The following is a 23,351-nucleotide window of genomic DNA, read 5'->3' as shown; positions in this document are numbered from 1 at the left end:
GCGCTGGTGACTTCCCGCCTTGACTTCTGTAACGTGCTCTACGTGGGGCTACCCTTGAAGACGGTCCGGATACTTCAATTGGTTCAAAATAGAGCTGCCAGGTGCTGATGGGGACTGGGCGTTATGTTCACATGACTCCAGTCCTCCGTCAGCTTCACTGGCTTCCCATTGAAGTCCGGGCCCAATTCAAGGTGTTGGTGATGACCTATAAAGCCCTAAACGGCTTGGGTCCTGGTTACCTGAAGGAGCGCTTACATCCATATATGCCCGGCCGCCCCTTGAGATCCGGAGAAGGGCCTCTCCTGCAGGAACCCTCCCTGAAAGAAATTAGGAGGGTAGGTACTCAGAGGAGGGTTTTCTCTGCGGTGGCGCCTCATCTAGGGAACGCGCTTCCCAGAGATGTCCGCCTGGCACCGTCGTTATTTGTTTTTCGGCGCCAGGTGAAGACCTTTTTATTCAAGCGGCATTTTGATTGTTAATATTATTTGATTTTATCTGGCCAGGGCAACTTATTTTATATTGTTATTTTTTTGCATTTTAACTTAATGTTTGTATTTTAACTTAATGTTGTGAGCCGCCCCGAGGCTTCGGCGAATGGGGCGGCATAGAAATGTTTTAATAAACAAACAAACTAACTAACATTCCTCCAGGCTCTCCTGTCCTCCACCGTCCCCCGCAGTCCACTCAAGCTCACACCAACTCCTTCAGTGACTCCATCCAGCCACCCCATTCTCTGTCGTCCCCTTCTTCCTTTGCCATCTATATAATCATCTCTCATTATCCTCAGTCAATGTAATCATTAGCTAGGAATGATGGGTTCTGGAGTCTAAAACTTCTGGAGGTCACTAGGCTGGGGAAGTCGACATTATATGATCATGCAGGGACATAAAACAGGCCTGTTTTAAAAGCGTGTAGCAGAAGCTTCACTTCCGAGCCTCTCGAAGAAGCATTTACCTTTAGATAAATTAAAAGTAAACAACTTGAAAGACAACTGCTTAGTTTCTAAGTTTAAATTCATTATTACTAATGAAGTCTTGTAACTGAGGGCTTTTGCCTAAATTAAATGGTTGGATTCATAGTGTGGTGTGCAAATTAGGAATTATCGTGGGTCAATTTGCCTATTGCTGGTTTCAACCCTAAAAGATTGTGCTAATGATTAATGCAGTCTCTGTGCTTCAACTACGCACATGCTATTGCGAATGTACAGGGCTGGAATGATGGTTACATATCCCTACATGGGGCCAAGTCTTCTCAAAACATTAAGCCTTTTGAAGGATGAAGCTTCATTATGGGGAGACATGACCCAACAAATGGACAGTGGACACGAGAAAGTCACTAGAGGGAGAATTATCGCCAAGATGCTTGAAAGGGGTCAATAGTTCAGGCTTCCAGTCAGCATTACCTTGAAGTTTTTGTATCTTTAACTGGTTCTTAAATATACCTTCTCAAAACAATTCAGTGAAGGAAAATCATAAGAGTTTCCTTAACATTAAAAATTAAAATACTGCCATTTTCAGAGGAAGATCTATTGGGCCTCTTCTTGTTATTATACAGAGGAACACTATTTCTCCAGCAATACTCAGTAATGTGGAAACATCAAGAAACCAGGGTACACACACTAAAACAAAGAGCCCCGACACACATCCACAACCGATACATATTACATTACCCTTCTAGTTTCTCTGCTCTCCATGTGCCCTGGAAATCAGACATGGCTGTGCCATGGAGGCCATCATGGCACATAGAGTGCCTTAATCCCATTGTGTTTATCTGTCATTCCTTCCTCCACCTTCTCCACAGAAAATAGAGTATTTGTAAGATGGGAGTTTCTACCTCTGTAATCAAGAGCTTATCCCTGCGGTGTGTGTAACTGAAAAGATTACATAAGCCACCTTTGCTTTGACCTTCTACTTCTTTATGTCACACACACATAATGACCGGGTCCCTCTCACATCCAGAACACCAGGGCCTCATTCTGGATGTGAGAGAACAAATTCACTTCTTAAATAGATCGAGCTATTTGTTGCAAGTTCAAACGTACAACCAACAAACCTGCAACTGAACAAAGCAGTAGTATGGAAAAGGAAAGAGATCTTAATTTTAATGGGGCTACAGAAATAAAGCTGAGGGAACAGTGTCATTTCACTCTAACACAGGACAAAGAATGTATAGGCTTCAGATCCTGAGCAGTGAATTATGTCTGGATTACGAAGCAATCAATCCCCAATAGGGGATGATCACCTGATGTGCCAGGTTACAGAAATACGACTTGGGGGGTTGCCCATTTTGCTTTCCATTTCTGAAAGGAAGCATGTTCAGTCTGCTAAGGAGAATATCCTCATAATGATGCAACTCTCTCTACCCCAGTCTGCATTCTTTAAAAAGATTGATTGGCCCACAGAATTAACAAAGTGGGCATAGAATTGAGATTAAAAGGTTGGCTTTATTCAAAACAGAGGGAGTCCCTTTTTGTTTTCAATGGAGCATCCAGAAACAGGCTCTTCATGCAAAGAGCACATAGTCTGAAACTTTCCCTTCATTATCCACTGCAGAAAGAGCTGGAGTCCCATGAGAGGACAGTGGGCTCAGAGAGACAGTGTGGGATAGTGGTTAAGCATGTGCAACTGGGGCTCCAGCAATCCAGGATCTAGACCCCACTCAACCATGGGGCACACCAGGCAACTTTGGACCAGGCAACAGACTCTCAGCCCAACCTACCTCACTGGGTTGTTGTGAGGATAAGATTGAGAGGAGGAAAATTATAGAAGCCAGCTTGAGTTCCTTGAAAGGAAAAAAAAGCAAGATGTAAATACAATAAACAAAACAAAACCTGAGCAAAGTTTCAATCTGAATCTCAACTCTGAGTGAATGCTGTAGCTGCCACACAGACTTGCAGAAAGCATTAGGGTCCATCAACAGAGTTTTTCCCCCTGCCAATGCAATGCCTGGATCATTTATGAGCCACACACCCCAAAGCATTCCCACACTGCTTCTACACTTATATACACAATTTCTCCAGACTCCTTTTTTCACAATCGTTTATAGTCTTGCAGTATCCACGCTATGTAAGTTCCAGTGTCCTAACCTCACAGTACTGTAATTTATCCCAGTGGGAACGGCTTCAGTCTACAGAACTGGTTCAGTAACTTTCTTCCAACCTTCACCCTTAGTGGGGGGAATAACGCCACTGGAAGAAAGTAGAGTACATCCTTCATTTGCAGATGGCTGTTGATTGTGAAACATTACCCATTTTTTAAAATAATATTTTGCAGCAGGCACCCACTGATTTTTTTCACCTGCAAACAACACATTTTTCCTCCATGGTCCCGCCTTCCCAAGGACTTCTCCACTCCACTCTACCCCATTTTATCCAGTGAAATGGAGAGTGAAATCTATGTTGCTTTCCCACCATACCTCCTTTGAAAAGACTAAGGATTGGAATGTCTTTTCAAGCATTCCTGGTTATCCTTTTTTTCCTTGGCTCTTCCTTGTTTTAAAAAACTGCTAGCTGACAACATGATATAGGCATGTCTCCTTTGAAGTAAGCAGTGCTTCCTGCCAGGTAAGGAGAGATCAGGCGCGACAGGAAGCAACTGCTTTAGACATCTGCTATCTAGACACACTTCTTTTCTCTGGTTAAATGAATGTGGACATCTGCTGGTGCATAAACATTAAACAATATTTTTAAATGCTCTCCTATTTCAAACACAGAGCCAATAGTACAAAGTGACATATGGCACAAATCCGTACCACAAAGCAATACAAGTAGAATTGCATGACCTTTCAGACCTGTCTCACTTCTCCCTCAGTTACAGCACCAGCCATTGGTGCACAGCGCTTGATCGTGTTATAAATTTAGCAGATACAGCATTGTATGCTTTAACTTATGCCCATGAGCAAGCTGCCGCGTTGCAAAAAAAGACCAGCACCATCCTGCCTTGCAACTGAAGGAGGCTCCAGAGTAGATCCTCCCTCGGTACCCTGCTAAGAGGAAGGGAGGTGTTGCCAAGTGTGCTTCCAGAAGACCAGGGCATAGGAAGCCTCAAGTAGCCTCTCCCCTCCAGCCTCCAGGCATGGAAAGCAGCCTGCACCTGAGTGATGACACCACAACACCCTCCCCCCCATGACCTTGCATTGAGACGGGTCCAGCAGTAAGGGCACTTAAGTGCAAATGCACCTGCATACACACGGTACACTCTGGTACCCAGGGTTACTCTTACATTTTCTGTTGGTTTATGTACTGTGCCAGCTGTGATATCCATTGCCAACTGAAAGAAGCCAATTTCAAGGCAATTTTAATTGCTATCTAGTCATCCGCTAACCCAAAGATTAATATAAATGGATTCTGATGGAGAGCATTTTCCAAGAACCTGCTGACTTCGTTGAACTCCCCTGGCTTGCATGCAAAAACTGTTCTGGATGTTAGCTTAGCAGGAAGCACCTATGATAGATTCAATTTGTTTCCATTAGAGAGGATCAATTAATCTTTATTATGAATAGAGAAAGTGCAGCTCTTTCTCGTGGCCTCCTACATCCCATACACGAAGCCTGCTCAATCTGTGTTTCAAACATTTTCTCGCAGATTGTAATGCATTTCAAACACATACTCTAAAGTACCCTTCCCCAGCTAGATGCCATCCAGACCTTTTATGCTACAGCTCCCAACATTTTTTCCCATTGGCTCTGCTAGCTGGGGTTGCTGGGGAGCTGAAGACAAACACATCTGGAGCCTAGGGAAGCCTGGCTAAAGCATGCGCGCACAACATAAGATGATTCGAGATAGCTTACACAAATGGCATATAAACAAGAGAAGAACATCATTCATAGGTATATCCATTTCAGGTAAACACTCCGAAGATTCAGCATTTTCTCTTCATACTTTTCTTGAAAAAGATCAACAGTAAGTTCTTTAAATGCACAGAGCTTCCTCCAAGCTTCACAGAAAGCTCCTTAAAAGTCTGGAACAAAATCGAGAGCAGATAGATAGCCCTCCTCAAACTGGAGACACCAGTTTCTGCTGGCTTGCATAACCCAGCTCTTGGCCCTGGAAAGGAAGGAGTACAGTGGGTCTTGATGCATCAAGGCCAATTCAAAACTAATCTATAAATGCCTGAGGGTGATGGGAGACATGGCTGCAAATAGCTGCAGAGATCTCATCTTCATGCATCTCTCTCTGGATTGAACAGAGGTAATCCATCAGCCAGTGTTACAGGTACCAAAAGAAAACTAACTACAGGCACAGTACAGCAGGTTCTTGCTCAGGTCAAACCAGCCTGCACATGATAGCCCAGCTCCCCTTTGCACCTATGCAGCTTGCACAGGAAAACTTTCTGACTGACTGCTCTCCCCAGTCTCCCATCCCAACCCACACTGGTCTGTACTTTAAGAGAAGTGATATTGCCCGTGTGGTCCATGCAGAACCTTAATGACTGAAATAATATGCAACAGATATATTCTAGATTCTGGTTGATAGACAAGAGGAAATGCCTGTGCTCAATTCATCTTAATTATCAGATTTATATTCAGCTTTACCATCTCTCTCAAAGGAGGTTAATATTCCATAAAACGCATTGCTCTAATGAATATAGGGAAACGCAGCTGTCAGCCAAAGTAGATGTTGCCTGTCACTCTCACCCAAGGTAAGATTCTAGGCTTGCCCTAGTAACACATCTCAACCACACACACTTCCAGCCTGCAAATGCACATGGTGGGGCTTCTACACAGACTTACCATGACATGCTTCTGACATTGATGCCCGTCAAAGACCAGAACTAAGTCAGGCTTCTGAGTCTGCTGCAAATGAGACTCTAGTTTCCCTCTTAATTGCTGAAGTTCCAAAGTGGGATCCCTCCCTTGCACCAAGGATTGCCAGAGCGTCTTCCTATGGCACCAAGAGGACCGCATCTCCTGTCCCGTTCGTCTCTTGCTTTCAGTGCATGAGACCCTCCCAACAACCAGAAGCAATCAGGATCCGAATTTTACCTTACAGCAGGCACAGTTGACAATTAGGCAGTAGGGCAGCAGAGGAATGGGCCAAAAGAAACCATGTGACCATTTGGGAACATGGGGTTTCTAGTGTGCAATTTTGCACCCCTACACTAAAGTATCATTAATATTTGCCTGCCCTAATGTTTTTTATCTTCATGGGAAAATAAATTCTAAGCCCATCACTGGGGATCTGGGAAGGAAGTTACCATTTGAACAGTTAAGGTACTTCATTTCCTACTACATTCATAAAACTATTAAAAGTGTTTATCTCTGTACTATTAAAGCAAGCCAACTGTGCCACATTTTTAAAAATCTGATAATACACATACACTGGCCAGACAAGCCAACCAGCAGTACAGTCCTATGTTCAGAAGTATCATTAAGTTCAACAGCACTTACTCCAAGGTAGGTATATATAGGATTGTAATCTAAAAAAAATACAACTGCAAGCTAAGTTTGGGAACCCACTCATTTTGAAACAACTTTAGCAATGGTGGGCAGAGGTGGGCAGCTCTGGAGGTCCCAGGGTTATTCTGGCACTCCCCGGGTTCCCACCTGTGGGCTGCACAGCACCAAGAAAGGGGGCTTGATTTGCCACCAAGATCAGCAGCAAACCACGAAAGAAGACTGAAGATCCCAAATCCCACTTGTTTTCACTATAGGCTTTCACAGTGGTAGCAAACAGCTGCCAAAGCCTACAATGGCCACATCCCCCTTCAAAACAAGTGAGCCTCAGGAGCATGCCTGAGTTTGCCACTGTTGTACGTGGCAACCAGTTTCAGCTGCCACCACACATTTGCCAGCACAGTGGCAAGGGCTGCAAGAGAGTCGTCTGTTGCCTGCTCCTGCCTTAATGTCAGTGAGGATCAATTCGGTTTGCCTATTGAGGTGTTGCTGCTGTTGCTAGAGCTAAACAGAATCCTTTACTTTGTTGAACAATGCCCAGAGATCTTCAGCTATGGGCAGCGCAGAAATGAAATAAATAATGATATTAACTAAAAGCAGTTTTCTATAACACATAGCCAGCTTAGAAGTTCCTCCCAACAGGCAAAAGTTTTTGAAATAAAATACTTGATTAAGAAAAAAAATACATACAGAAGCACCCCAGTCTCCTGCATGTCTGCCTAGAAGTAAGTCTCCTCTGATTCAATGAATATAGGCCAGTAGGCTCAATATATGTTTACATAAATTTAAGGATTATTTGAACACATGAACCAGCACTTCCTTTACATAGTTAAAATACAAAGAGGAAAAAATGAGTACTAACAGTACTAAACTGTTAACACCAATTTTAGTGCTCATTTGCACATGAATATCCGAGGCATTTTCACCTGAAAAAGTTAATTACCATTTTGAAATTGGCCCATCTGGTATTTTATCTATTAATTATATTATGAGTGTTGTGAAACAATGCATTTTAGAGGAAGGTAATTTTTCACAAAATTATATTTCCATCTCTTTCCTTGGCCCTTGCTAGCATTTACTTTGCTACAGCAAAACGTGACCCCTAAAAGCACCTGGGCCCATTTAGTCCATTTTCATGCCTCTGTACTATGACCTGGAATTTCTGATAGCAGAGGACAATGCTTCCAAAAGGAAGGTGAATATAACAATTCTGCACAACTTCAGATGGGTGGAAGATAAGAAACCTGAGGAGAATGCATTGGATATAATTTTCCATGCAAGTATGTTGAGTCAATTCCACCGATAATAGAAACCTCTCTATATAATAAGGGACCCATGGCACAATACCTAATGGCAATTAAATGCACCTCTTTGTGGTGCTATGTTCAGTGCCATTAGCAGTGACTGCACCTAAGACTACCAAAGAGCACATTAAGTGAACATCCAAGATCTGAAGTATATGTAAATCATGTGTTACACAAGTCAGCCACTCCCCTCCCAGGAATACAAACGTTGTCAGCGGTATGTTGGAGTGCACTTAACATGAACCCATAATATTAACTGGAAGCTTTCTGCAAATGCAACTACAGGTCATTCAGTGATAACACAGCTAATCATATACATTGCTTATGTGGCTCAGTCCCAACTCTGCTTTTCTCTGCTAAAATCTCCTGCCATTTCTGATCACTCAGGTAATACAACTGGAGGGGAGAGAGAGTAATTAAAAAAAAAAAAAACTTTCTGCCCACCATTTTGAACTATATTAAGGGCATTTGAGGGTCCTCTTCACACACTTTGTCCATCCTTTTCCAAGATCATAGTATAGTTACCTAGTTGTGGATAATCTATGGAACTGGGGAAGCAATATCTATATTCTGGAAACCAATTTTGATTGAGCACAGGAGGAAAGCAGTACGATGCAGCAGCCTCATTTGCAAAGGATGTCTGATCCACCATATTAACTACTGGGAATGTCACGAAGGGCGGGACATTTCATTATTTATAAAGTGAATTAGCTACAGTAAGTCTCAGAAAGGTTTCCAACAGTACCAATCTCAAAATTCTACATGTTATAAAAGGTAACACCGGTTAACCCAAAAAAGTGAAGCTTAATATCATACAATTGCTGAAGGTACAGCAAGTTAAAAAGCATTGAAAATTAACACCTTTTTATACCAATGTATGGTATATCAATCCATATCACAGTACAAATGTGGGATGGTTTCCTCTGATGGATGCTTTAGGGGTGAGAGTGATGTAATGGGGGGGGGCATGATCCTTCCACTGCTAGTAACAGGGGGCATGATCCTTGTGGCGGTGTTTCCTTGCACTACTGTGGTTGATGGTACCAGTACTGGAAATGTGAAGCTTATTTCCAAGAGGCACCAAGATATGCAGGGTTGGGGAATATAAGATTTGAACACAAATGAGTTGCTGAATTATTTATATCTCACTGCATTTGTAAGGCAATTCCTTCCCGCCTAAAAGGTCCTCACAAGAGGATATCAAGCCAGACAACTGAGCTCACAAACTTCGGCTCACCCGTCCTTTCTGTTGTGAAACGGTGTTGGAAAGATTCAACTTGAAGCAAAGAAATGGTGGACTGGAAGCGTGTGCTCAGCCCTTCCATTTCTCTCTGTTTCAGCTGCATGACCATCCAATCAGCCTGTGTATCCTGCCAAGCATTTCAGGTTGCAAGCAAGTTGTCTTGCAGCTAGGGACAGATGAGAACTTAAGTTTCAGATCATTATCAGAAAAAAATGTGTCTAGTTTGCAGCTTTCAGAACTGAGTGCAAGCTCAAATGCAATCTACAGCCAAGTCCACAGCTTTCCAAGCTTGTGATGTGATGGGGGAGGGGGAGAGAAATGTGTTAAATTTTTTAAAACGACACATATGCAAAAATATTTCATTTTGAAAATTGGGACACAAATGCAGTTTAACCCCTAAGAGAAAACTGCATGTATTTTTACAAGTGCACAAAAACATTTTTTGTGCAAAAAGTGTGTGTGGGGGGGGGAGAGCTCACAATCTGATATGGCCACATGTGGGAAAGAGCTTTAAAATGGAATTTGGAGAATCTCAAAGAATGGATATTTCATGGATTCATCAAATCACATGTGCTGGTGGAAACCTTGAAAATTAATGTGAATGACTATTTTTCTCTGATCATATAAGAGTTCCACCGCCCTAACAAGAAACTTGAACTCTCCTGTCATGCAGCCTTATGCTAGAGCTACACAGAAAGCTCCTGTGTTAACTACCCCCCTCTTACACACACACACACACACACAGAGTATTCAACCCCTCTTGCCTGCTATTAATGTAGGCAAAGACGGGCATAGATTAACTCCCAGGAAGAATCCTCTAGCAATACCCTAGTGCTTTATGAGGCAAACCAGGAGCAGATCAATGGGTAGCGTCTTTGTTGGCCCCAAGTACTCTTATCCTCCTCTTCTTGATTTGGGTCTAGAAAACCAGGGAAAAGTGTGAGTACATGGAGGGCAGGCACAATGTTTAGCCCTGCACAACATGACTAGACACTGAGCATAGCAGCTGAGGCATGAAACTTAGCTTGCGATTAACTGGCTTTGTGGAGGTTATATGATACCAACACAATAATAGCTTGAAATCTGGTCTTAAATGGGCAGGGTTTTTATCACTGAATGTAAATACTAACGACCAGTTTGCTATATAGAAAGAAAAGGATTCTCTGAAGCTGGATATTTTGCTTTTGGAATATCAGGGGTCAGTTCTGAAGGTATCATCTATACTGAACTCGGCAATACTCTTGAGAGTTTGCAGATGCTTTCCCCACACACACACACACACACACACACACACACACACACACACACAAATAGGAGTGGGGAGGCAAAGGCTTTTGCAAAATGCCCTGGAGAATGTTCCACATCTGTTTCATAATGGGCCTTTTCATGTTGGGATCCTGCTGTCCTGTAATGCATTCAGTCAGTTGGTGGGGCTTTCTGTTTATAGTCTACTATATCACTTGATGGTTAATGGATTACAGAGTGCAGATTCACACTTGAGCTCACTCCCCCTTTATAGCTCCTGACACAATGGATCAGAAAACTGCCACTTAATACAGCCATAATATTTGTCACAGCTGTATCAAATGCCTCAGAGACTTCCACTGTAATAAAATATATGGTGCGCATGTATGTTTCGAATGCATGTATGCTGCCATGGACCCACTCCATTACATTTTCTAGAGATCTCCAATTGGAGGGGCAATTTTAACATACCACTGTTCTGCATTACTTTTCTCTCAGGTAGACAGACACATTTACCTCTTGAAAATAAGATATACACTTCTCTTGACTAACTCACGTAGCATTTCTCTTAACATTGAGCCTTGTATTCAAGGGTTAAACCTGATCCGTAGTAAAACGGACATGCTTCTTCAATTTTGTCCCATTATCATTTTCATATGCCAGCTGGTCTACTTACAACATGTTGTTTCTATTATTTTTTCTCCCTTCCTCCAACTCATTACCTTTATTTTCAAGAGTCATACTTTTAGAGAGCATACAGTTCAGACTTAATTGAGCTGTATTTTTTTTTTTAAAAAAAGGAGAGAGCAGTAGTTTCAGTACAATCTATTATCTTTGGGAAGGTTAAGAGGGCAAACTACAAAGGGAAACACACAATTTAGAGATAAAAACTTAGTACAAAACAAATAAATGCAAAACACACACAAGAAAAAGAGAGCAGAGGGGGGAAAGGGAGAGAAAGACTGACTTTTAAGCTGCAGCTTTTGGCTAGAGTGGTTCTCCGAAACACTCATAATGGTGGTACTCCCATCATCCCCAACCAGCAAAGCCATTGGCCAGGCAAGCTAAAATATGTTGGAGTTGTAATCCAACATATCTGACAGGGAATCAGTTGAAATAATTCGATAAAAATATAGCCCTGTAGTAGTAGCTGAGCAATGAATGGGAATGACAGGGAACTGAGTCCAATGCCTCTGGACATCACCAAGTTGAAAGGCAGTTTCAATCTATGTGGTCTATTCAAGGTTGCTCTCTGCTGTTAGAACATTCAAAAGACTAGAGAGCTTTAATCAAAGGCTTTTGGATGCTCCCAGCACCTTCCACTCTACACGTAAAGGCCTGTTTCAACTACCATCAAATACAATGGGCACCCACGTGTCCCAGGGCAATGCTCTGTCTTCTGCGAACCAAGCAGCTTTGTCTGCATGCCTCTAGGTGAGTCAGTGCCTATGGAGTTCACTAAACATGACAATATTGCTTCAGGTTTGGCAAATTATTTTTATTTTAGGCCTTCAAAATAAAAAAGCTGAAAATATAAAGACACCGATATATGAACTGCTGCCATTACAACACCACAGCTATCCAACAGGTCAGCAATTTAGTGCCACATGTTGTATTTACAGTTTCATATCCTATTTTACTCATTATATGCTAAGATTAACTTCAGATGAAACACTGGTTTTACCCATGTGTGCAATTTCTTTAATTGGGTGACAGCCCAAGGATTTTCAGAGAAGTTAGGCATCAGGGAGATTTGTGTGGCTGCCTCAATCTCTCCACGCTCAGGTACATTCTTCCCAATAACTTTTTTTCTTCTTCTTTTTTTTTTTTTTACAAGTGATGTGACACCACAGTAAGAGTTTCTCTGTCTCCCAAATAGCACTCAGTTGAAGAAGGAACACTTGGTGTGAGGCTACATATTTTGGGCTTACTTGACATTGCAGAGGAAAACAAGTGGTGAGATATTTAGTTCATATATTTAGATCCCCATCAAAGGCAGAAGTAGTAGCGGAAAGCCAAATGTAAGATGGATTCCCTCCATAAAGGAAGCCATGGCCTTGAGTTTACAAGAGCTAAACACGGCTGTGAAGGACAGAACATTGGAGGGCATTTATTCACAGGGACATGATGGCACATAGCACCACATTCCTATCCCACACTCCTTCCATTATGGAGCTCTAGGCGGTGTAAATCAGCAGTGTCATGGGAAATGTGGTTTCTTGGGCTCATCATGTTGGTCCCCATAGCCGCATCCTTAAGGAAGGTCCAAACAGCCAAGCACCTGAATTGCCCTAGGTTGACAAATTGGTTCTAGCAGTACTCATAACCCCTTGAGGAACAGGGGTTATGAACCTTTTATGATTCTAGTGTCACAGTCTTTTATGAATCTAGTGGATCTTGATTGCCAGTCCAAGACCAAGATGCTGCAGAATACTATGCATTAGGACAAGGACCAATAGAAAGGTGCTGCTAATGCAGGATTTTTCAGCTACTGCAAGGATTGCAGCTAAGCTCAGAAGGAATAGAGAATTCGGGGCGGGGGGGGGGGGGCTAATCAAAAAGTTGTGTCCCTGGTAAGCCCTGGCTCCAAAACCTCACTGCAAAAATGGAGATCCCAGGCAGTCTCTCATCCAGGCCTCCAAAAGATGCTGAATTGCTCCTGCACAATCCCCACCACACCAGCTTTCAATGCTCTGTTGGGTCTGGCTCTTCAGCTTTGGACCACTAACTCCTCTCTGGACTGTCCTCCACCTTGTACTCTACTTCAATACTCTTCTGACTTCCAAGATGTCAGTGGGGCTTGCCTCCAATTGCCTCCAAATTATGCTTCTTTCCAAAGCTCTTAAGCAGCTGATCCAACCAAGTAACTTGCTATTACTGATTCAAGCAGTGGCTTTGCACTAGGTTACCATCAGTGTATACATCTTCTTGACTCCAAAATGTATCTTCTTATTATGCTTATACTGGGAAGTCAATGAATAAGCACAAACTATGCCCTTTCAGAACGCACAATTAAAAGCTTCCCATCCAGGTTTTTCTGAATTCAGTACTTGTTCAGTCAGTGGAATTATAAACTACACTGTAATTTGGGTGCAGAGATTTGTAACACCATGACCAAAAACCATTACGCAAACAATCTTCTCCAAACTATGGCTTTAGCGATTCCTTCCTATTAAATTTGGCTTTATCTTTTTCCCCCCTTCTTGTTTAAACAGCCATGAAATCAGAGGGGGAAAGCAGTTAACTATTTTATGCTGACAGTCATACAATTGAGAGGAGAGGCATCAATCATCTCATTTAATCCCCCATGCTAAGGTTGGGCTATTCTCCACTGATCTACTTCCATTACATGCACCACCCCACAAGAGTAGCACGGCATTCAGATTACCACCAAAAAGAAGAGGGTGACTAAATGAAACCACTATGCCAAAGCTGCCTGCACAATAGAGAAAAAATGGGCCAGCCTAGATTCCTCATTCTCATGGCAAGTTTCCCAGCTTTCTGCTGCTTTGTGAAGGCCCAGATCCATACATCAAGGACCCTTCCCTGCTCCTTACCCACACTATTGTAAACCACCTAGAAAGCTTCAGCTGTGGGCCGCATAAAAATTAAACAAACAAACAAATCAGTGGCAGCCAAAATTCAGGAAACTCACAACAACCTTACACAGGAATCTGTGCTTACCTAATATAGACTAGAACATGCAATTGGCCCACATGCAACCATTGATACCCAAGCAGGATCACCACACAGGGATAATGTGTTGATTTCTGTTTGTGCTTTCTAAGTAGGAAGTTTGCCATGTGTAAAGCAGCCTTCACTCACATACAACAAGATAAGAACAATTTACCTAGTCACATCTGAACTGACTGTTGTTTGTTACTAAGGTACCTTTCCTGGGACTCTCTCAAGCGACTTCAGAAGATGGACTGGCACTACTGGACCAAAGCAAGGAGAAAGCACTGGTTCAGCTTTGATTCCTTCATCCAGTGCTTGGTTCTCTCACATTTTCATTTTATTACATGGTTATTTCCTGCCAAGACTTATCTTCTTTCTAGGAAACTTCTCGTCTCTCTTAATCTTGGCTTGCTGCCTAGTCCAGTAACTATTGGTAACAGTTACCCGCTGCCTTCCCAAAATCCTGAATTACTTGAGGACTCCCTTCAAGTATCTACTCCTCACCGACATGAATCTGCCAATATTCTGAAATTCCCATGGACAGCTCCCCTCTCCCACGCAGGGCAGGCAGCAGGGGGAGAAAGAGGGCCTTCTCAGTGGTGCCCCACTTGCCAAACGCTCCCCCAAGAAGTTTGCCTAGTGCCTACTCCAATATCATTTCAGTGCCAGGCAAAGTCTTTATCCTGCGTCCTGTATCCACTGTTGCATTGATCAGTATTCTATCTGTAAGAAACCCCAGAAAATGTTTTTTATTGAATGGTAGCACAGAAATAGGAAGAGACATGATAAAGTCAGACTGCCCAGTTCCCTACTACCCTCACCTTCCTCCACCGTTTCCATGATCCTATTGTCCAGTGTGACTAGTTAATGCTCTTCAGACAGAATGTAAGCTAGACCTTAAAACTATATTTAACTTTTTAAAATGATAAAAGTATCTTTAGCATAGCTCTTCAGAAGCTAACAACAGCTACAAGTAGGGAAATCAAGTGTCACAGGAGAGTGATAACAAAACTCACATTTTCCCAAAATTTATCTTGATCCACAAACAGTCAAAGAAACCAGGGCACCATCACTCTGGACAGTCTAAAAATCATATAAATCCTTGGGGGAAGCATGAAGCAACTCATGACTTTATGCAAATTAAATGTATGGGGGCAACACTGTTATTCTTAAAGCAAGGAAACTATGCAATAACTCATAAGTGCTACTGAGTGCCAGTTGCTAAGCAGCAGGAGAAGGTCATCTCCTTCACATGTCCTGCTTGCAAGCTTCCCCAAAGCATCTAAATGACCAATGTGAGGAACAGCATGGTAGACTAGGTGGACCTCTGGTCTGATGCAGCAGGACCCTGCTTAATCCAACCCTTAAGTTGCATTAAGAACTATGCATAGTATGAGGGAGTAGAGAAGAAAATAGGTTGCTCCCTCATAATAATAGAATCTAGCATCAACCGTGAAAATAACGTAGTGATGGCTACCAATTTTAACCATTTTAAAAGGAGACTGGACAAATTTATGGTGGAGAAAGCTATCAGTGGTCCTGATGGCTATATGCTGCCTCCAGTTATCAGAAGCACTATGTCTGTGTACACCATTTGCTGGAGAAAACGGGTGGAAAAGTGCTGGTGCACTTGTGCTCTGCTTGTGAGCATTCCATAGGCATATGGTTTCACAAAGCAGAATGCACCTATGGTCTGATCTAGCATGGCTTACGTTCTTAGGTAACTTGAAAATTAAATAATGTATCCAAGGTGTACACAACCAACTCTAGTTAGTGTTCCTTGCTTGTTCTTACCAACCAAAATGCTCACCATATCCAGTATAATGGACCAAGCACTTCAGTGTATCTCATTGGCTGGAGGGAATATTTAAGTAGTTATGCCTTGGATGATTAAAAAAGCAAGCAAGCGAGCATGAATGGTGCAGTATGTTTAAATGGTCCACAGCAGTAACCTGGAGGAAACGGGTATCTGGTAAACCTTATTCGAATCCTACTGCTATATAGAACAGTCTAGATGTTTCACCACAGAAACCACCAAATCCACCCATACTGCTTAGTACAGTTTGCTGTGTACACTGGAGCCCTCTCATCTTGGGTCTCCTGTGCCACTTCATGTTATGGCTCCACTTCCACAGCAAGCTGCCTCCACATTCAGTTCCTCTGTGTTTCAATTCCCATGGTAACATCATCCTTAGGGCTCCCCCTCTGTACTTGAGGAACAGGAAATAGGTGCTTCTTGTGCATCAAGGAAAGAATGGGGGAGCACTAACCAACCTGACCCTGTTCAACACCAAACTACAAAGGAAGGATGGGAGACAGATGTGAATCCTACACCAAAAGTAGCACATCCAGTCAGCTGAATCTAAACTAGGACTGCATCAAAAGATTTTTTCTTTTTCCTCACCTAAGGGTTGGCCGCTTGGTGACCTCGAGGTGTGTTGTACTACAACTCCTCCCAGCTCCAATCACAGCCGATAGTTAGAGATTATGGTAACTGTGGTCCAAAGCATCTGCAGGGCATCAAACTGTTCATATCTGTCCTAACCCAAGTTAGCTGGGGATTATGAGAGTTGGGATTGAATACATCTGGACAATGCTAGCTTGGGGAAGACTGAGACAGAGCATCATTAAATGCTGGGTGAGTGTGCATGCCAACTATTTATGTATAGGGCACAACAATATCAACATTGCACAAATAATATTCAAACAGAAAGTCATTGGCACGGTGTACTATATGTTGTGACAGCTCTATCACTGTTCAAAACCAGGTAGAAAAAGACTGAAAATGCAGAACAGAACACACAAAAAAGAAGCACAAGAACAAAGGTCAGTCCTCCTTCCTGAATCCCACCTTCCCCAAGTGTTGTACTTCGCCACTGATCTATTTAAAGCTGCTGGGATCATAATGGGGCAAAAATTCAAGCTATCTTTGTTCCGCAGCTTAAAGAATATCCTGGTTTTATTTCAGTGGTGCAATTACTGTTAGGTTTTCAAAGTGTGCTCTGCTAAGGGGACATAAATCTGATTTTCTGCTGTTACATTTACTGGAATGTACAGTGAAAGATGTACCACAGAGGCTGATTTCATAGATCTACTCCTGTTGTCAAAGACGTGTAGCTTTTACATAAACACACAGAAAAGAACTACTGCAAGCCACACCAGTACCAGCTATGAGGAACCGCTGACTAAAGCACAACATTACGGCAACAGCAGCAGATTAGGAAGTTTCCTGTAGGAACTACTACAGGATTTCCAAGAACAATTACAAGAGATAATACATGACCTTTCATTTCAACAATCATCAGCCAGATCTTGCCTCTACTGAAGTTAATGGAAAAGCTTCTCCTGACATGAGATCCAAAATTTCTTCCGGTCTTTTCTGACAATTAATATGGAATTGCTTCCACAGAGACTCAAAATGCTTATAACACAATCTAGAGTAAAGCCAACTCCTTTGCCACAGTGTAGTAATCACAGTGGATCTAGCGTTCAGAGCACGAAGTTAAGCCGTTTCACTTAACCACACTTCTTCAATGTCTACACACATCACATGCTTCCAAGTATGTATATCGCACTCCCCTGAGAAGTTCTCTTTACAAGCACATCCATCCTTGTGATTTATCTTTACACATTCAAAAAAAGTGAATGGCTTGAATATAAAATACAGATACGGTTTTGCAAGGCAGAAAATTCCCACTTAAATTACTATTGCAACATTAAGCCAGGATCAAGGAGGAGGACCGGATTAGGCAGATGGTGCTCATTGATAACTTTGCAACCAAAGTCCTGCCCCTAAGAATCTCTTATGCTCTGACCATAATTTTGGAACTGCCTCCCATCACCACAAGGCATATGCATATAAGGCTAACCAGCTCACGGCGCTTTCAGCATTATCCCATCAATAATCCATGGATTAGAAAAACATAAGTGGACACTGATATCTCATGCCGTATCAGTTCCATAGTACAATCAGTACTATCAGTCCAATCCAGGTGTCAAGACAGCACCATGCTTAGCTTCATGCATCTAATGGGCCTTAATTTTTCAAATGAGAGGAGGAAAAATAATTTCCCTCAAATTATTAGGTAAAACAACCAAAGAATACAATATAGCTTGCAGGTTTGTTTGTTCCAGGGATGTCGCTTAATGAGGAAAAATGTGTTTACTGCAAGAATAGCAAGCTGTATCCCAACCTATTAAAGCAGAGCTTTCACCCAAGGGTGTGTCATGGGTGCTGGAGTGGGAGAAGGAGGAGGACAAACACCCAGGCTTGTTCTCCCAGTGCTGAGAGCCTCCTATGATAAGCTATTCTGGAGACTGTGTGCCCTCATCTCCATTGATGCGCCCTTCCCACTCCCCTGGGTTGTGTGACCTAAGAGCTAAAGAAGGCAAGGAGGAAAAAAGGAGTATTTAGAGTACTAATAAAGAAGGAAACACTTCAGCATGTTTTCTCTCTGTGCCACAGACACGCATAGTGTCTCCTTCACTGAAATGCTATTTAATGTGGAGAAAGAGGCACCACTTCAAGAAGCGATCTACACAGAGGAGCTAAAAAATCCACGCCTACATACTCAGTATACGCTAAATGCAAACCTGCCCTCATACATATCTATTATCCACAGATGAATGCCCCCGCCTGACCCGAAATGGGGCTTTAATCAAAGGAAGGCACCATGGCTCGAAGATGTATCGAGAAGGATACACCTCGCCGTCAAGAGGATCAAGTGGAGACCTTACTCCAAAACGACACTGCTAAAACACACAAACACACCCCACCACCATTCACACAACTGCAATGCAGCTTTTAGTACCCCAGTAGTGATGCCCCCACCACACCACCCCGACCTCTCCTCTGCACGAGAGGGGCTCGCTCCAGCGATCCCAGTGTTTTCACAATGAGAGATTACCGATGCATCGTAAGATTTATAACAATGAAGAGGCCAAAGAGGCTGCGGGGGGGGGAGCGGTGGAGGAGGGGAAGGGATCAGGAGAAAGTAAACCAGGAAAAAAGAGGTATAGCGTTCACGCACCTTTTACTTGAGTTTCATATTCCGCTATGATCTCTTTGTCTTTCTTGAACTTTGTTTGAGATGACATTTTCGGAAGGTCTACCAAGATCCCAACGATCTTTATTTTCGTTTCCTCTTTTAGAACGGGAGAAAAAGAAAAGAAGAAACGAAAAGAACAGCAGAAAGTGGTCCCCCTCCTTTTCCCGGCTTGATTTTCTCCGTGGGATCACAAGGAGGCAGTTTTGCAGTTTTTCTCCGCTTCAGTTTGCGGCAGAGGAGACAGGAGAGCTTTTCCCTTGGCCAGAGGACTCCCCGGCATTTGCCTTCTCGACCGGCGAGCGCGGGCGGCTGCAGAAAAGGAGAACCTGGCGGAGGACGCGGACCGGAGATCCACTGCCCTTGTGGAACCAGCACGGCGAATGGAGGCGCAAGGAGGGTGTGTCACCTGCACCCAAGTAGCCTTCTGAGAGCGGCGGCACGTTGGGAGCGGGGGGGGGGGGGGGTGGCTTTTTTTTAAAGCCCAATAAATAAATGCAATAAATACAGCCAAGCGGGAGGAAGGAAAAACTACGGGGAAAAGGAGGAAAGAAAAACAACCCACACACGTAAGGCTCCTCCTTCCTTACTGTGCAGGCAAGCCCATGGCAAGGAAAAGCGGCATGGGAAGTCTCCGGCTGTAATCCAAGAGAAGGTCAGGTTGCCGGGGGGGCTTGTGCATTTCGCATCCCCCCTCCTTTTCCCCTCCTCCGCCGCCGCCGCCCCTTCTAAGTAGGCTCGCCGCTCCAAATGCAGAGCGGGAGGGGGGAAGAGAGAAGTTAGTTGGACCGCGGAACGTGCGTTGGCTCGGATCTGCAGCGCTTGTGCACGGAGCTGCTTTTGACTGCAGGCTTGAATTAAGTTCTCCCCCCCCGCGTCACGTCACGCACAGGCGAGGCCCCGCCCCGCACCGCACATTTTATAACAACTGACACATTGTAGCCTACAGGACGCTTTAACTCACTGCAAGAGGAAGGGGCACAATTCGGCGGCGGCGCGCACGGGCGGAAGGGAAGGTCTCTGGCACCCCTCCGGCGCTCTGCTAGGGCGCGCCCCGGGTCCTCTCTCTTCCCAGGGAGTCACATCTCCTGACTCAGGAGAAGTGGAGGAGCGGGTAAAACAGGGCCAGGGGCACATCGCCGTACGTTTCTTTTACCTGCTGGCCTCGATCCCGTTGCTGCGCCTTGAAGAGCGCGGCCAGCGAGTTTCGTGAAAAGTTCAGGGGAGGAGGGTTAAGTCGAAGCGCACGTTGTGCTGCGCGCAGGCTGCCGTAGGAGACCGGCGGCGGGGTGCGTGGCGGAGATCGTTGCTGCTTCTGCAACGTTATACCTGCAGATTCAGTGCGTGTTCGCTCAAGCGCCTCTCAGTCCAGTCGTGCTTGCTCCGGCCCTAAGTGTCCGCTGGGATTGCAACCCTAGACCGCTTTTCTGTATTTTGCACCCTTTTCGGGTCTTATTTTGATGACTCTACACAATCGCAACACGGTGCCGTCCTGCGTATGTCTCCTCAAAACGAAGCATAATGAACTGGAGAAAGGGTTGAATAAGATTACGACCGTAATGTTCAATCCTATGCCTGTCCAGGCAGGAAAGAGGCCTACAATTCCCAGCATGCTGGCTGGAGCATGCTGGGAGTTGTAGGCCTTTTTATGTACTCATTTATATACTGGAAACTGAAGTCTAGATATAACCCTGAAGGCAATATAATGAATCGGAGAGCAAAGCAACATTGGAATCAGGCTTAAGTGCAGTCCAGTCTCTGCTGGGACCGTACATGTTCTCAAAGATAAGTCGTGTGTTCCATGTTTGTGAACCAGGCAGTGTTTCATAAGACTTCTAGTGCTCGGGATTGCAGTCATGAAACCCAATTATTTCGGATAGGTGTGGCCTATTGATTTTTACATCAGGCCTTTAACTGGAAATAACTTCCCAATAATCTTAAAGTCAGTGTGTGCTGGTTTTAACACTCAGTCCAGGATGGTCTAAATGCAGTGATGCAAAGCTGGCCCTCCTGGTGCCCTATGTCCTCCCTAGGACTCCCCACAAGGTCTTGTCCCCCTTGTCCCTACTCCTTTTCCCCAGTCATCAATCTGTTGGTTTTTACTCACTTTTATTTCCTGCTGCCCTAACCTAAAAGATTAAAGTGTCTTTCCTAAGGCTTAGCTGCTGACCATAAGAGCTTTAAACTTGGGACCAGAATCTCTGACATCATGCCTCTCTCAGTTTGAATCTACCTGGGTTCTGTGATTTTCATCTGAGACCTTCCTCCTAGTGAGACCTTCACAGGAAATTGAAGGCAGCAGTGAGAGAGAATGCCTTCCCAGTGGTGCGCGCGCGCACACACACACACACCAACTTCAGAGTCACAACTGGTGCATTATTTTTCTGTGATGACTGAGAATTGGACGGAGGGTGCTCCAGCTTTGTGCCCCAGCTCCAACTTTGGAGAATATTTCCAATTTCAAAATTGCAGTCCCAAATAGTCGTATTTGGCCATTCAGACAGCAACTAGTAATCACAGGATTGTGTCCTTGGTTGTTTAAATTGCTTTAAATGTTATATATTGAAATGTTATACTGTATTTTATTTTATCTGTAGTTTATGCCATATTTTAACTATTATTGCATCTTTGTTTTATGCATTGCTTTGAACTGCCCAGAATGTTTAGTGTATTGGGCAATATAGAGATTAAATAAATAAAAGGCTATAATATGCTCTAGTATGGTCATCTGAGGCTTCACTCCCTTTGGTCTTTCCATCAGTAAAATGTATCTCAAAGTGAGTGTGCCCCTAAGGTTGAAATATTTTACCTACCCCTTGCCTAATGGATGCAAGTGTGATACATCTTGGAAGCCGTCCCGAGGCTATGTAGTAAGGGGACAGCATATAAAATCTTCAAATAAATAAGTTAAGTAGGCACCCGAAAAAGAAGCTCAAAGGTCTTCCCTGCCAACTGATTATTAGGATCAAATTCTTCATTATGAGCTGCTAAACAGCCATGTGGCCTAACCCTAAGCATGCTCTTTTAAAAATAAGGCCAGATCCAATATACTCAGAGTGCAATCCTATGGGTTAGTGTGTTATGTTATATTTATATCCTGCCTTTCTCCTGCAAGGCAACCAAGAAGGCTTATATAATCCTCCCTTTCCTTCTCTGTATTTTACCTTCACAACAACACTAAGGGGTAAGGAAGGTGATTAAGTGAGTGCCCAATTATCACCCAATGAGCTTCATGTGAAGAGTCAGAAACATTAACCCAAATTTCCTGGTCCCAGTTCAACATGCAACCACTATGCCATGACAGAGATATTCCACAATTTAATGTTACATTATGGCATAAGCTTTCATGAAGTAGAGTGTGTTCCAGTTCTCATAAGGTTATGCCAAAGTAAGGATGCGGTTCTGTGGGTTCTGCCCTTCATGCTCTTAAGTCTCTGACCCTGAAGGTTTATGCAGAGTGCGGAGAGCACTATTCCCCTCTGCTTCCACTCTGTATTTTGCTTCATGGCCCTTTTGCCCATCTAGCCAAGTCACTGGGGAGAGTCTGCAGTCTCCACCCTCTCCCCATTGGAGCATCCCTGAGGCCAAGTTCCTGACCTTAGAGAGGCAGCAAGCACATCAGCTGGGCTTGGATTCCCAGCGTTGAGGTCCCCAGTCTGTCCCCAGTCTGGGAGCTGAGAATCCAAACTATTCTATGGACCCTCAGATGATGCCTCAAGGCTATAGGATTACCTCCTTAGTTTACTAACTGGTATGCATTGGAGTACAACCTTAATTAGTTGTTCCAGCTATCCTTAAGCAACTTTTTCCTGTACTATTCCTACTTAGCATTTATATATTTACGGTGTGAGAACAAGTGAGATAAAAAGTATAAAAGTACTACTCAATAATACTTAATACTCAAAAGTAGTGTAGAAAGCATAAATCATAATGATCCATTATAATGAAATATTTACATGCCCAATGAAATGGATGTGTTCATTTGATTTATGTGTTTGTGTACACAACTACCTCTGAATTGAACCCAATATATGAAATACATTCCCAGAAAGCATATGTGCATGCGTGCTTTTTTAAAGCTACCATTTTATTGTATCTATTTGCATTTGTGGTCATTTTGTGTTGTGATACTATTCTCCCCATTGAACCCCCTGCCTCATGTTAATGTACAAGCATGGTAAATATTAAACTACAATAGCGCAAGACAGTTATAATGCTTCATAAAAACTAAGCCACAGATGAAAAGTCATAGCAACTGTGAAAGGTGACCTAGAAGTGGAATGGAATTATGTTCACAATTTGGAGTTACACACCTTGTGTCATTATATCCTGTTGCATTTTAGTACAGTAGCCCCCTCCCCCATCTGCATGGATCGGTTCCAAAGCCCCCCAGTGAATGCGTGAAACCATGGATAATAATGAACAGTCTGTTATATATACACT

General features: G+C 43.4%; 1 protein-coding gene across 2 annotated transcripts in view; it reads right to left on the bottom strand.

Annotated features, from left to right (window-relative positions):
* The window catches only part of SRGAP3 (SLIT-ROBO Rho GTPase activating protein 3), a 238,153-nt gene extending 218,839 nt beyond the window's left edge, over positions 1-19,314 (bottom strand). For both annotated transcript variants that reach the window (XM_044451993.1, XM_044451995.1), the window contains exon 1: positions 18,894-19,314. In XM_044451993.1, the coding sequence (XP_044307928.1) occupies positions 18,894-18,960 (67 nt within the window). In that variant the 5' untranslated portion in view covers positions 18,961-19,314. The remainder of the gene's footprint in view (positions 1-18,893) is intronic.
* Between the last annotated feature and the right edge of the window lie 4,037 nt (positions 19,315-23,351).

The sequence above is a fragment of the Varanus komodoensis genome, unplaced genomic scaffold, assembly GCF_004798865.1.
Source record: "Varanus komodoensis strain SLA01 unplaced genomic scaffold, ASM479886v1 scaffold6_4, whole genome shotgun sequence".
In the NCBI taxonomy this organism is placed as follows: domain Eukaryota; kingdom Metazoa; phylum Chordata; class Lepidosauria; order Squamata; family Varanidae; genus Varanus; species Varanus komodoensis.
Note: the sequence above shows the minus strand (reverse complement) of the source record. Positions and strands in the feature narration are given on the sequence as shown.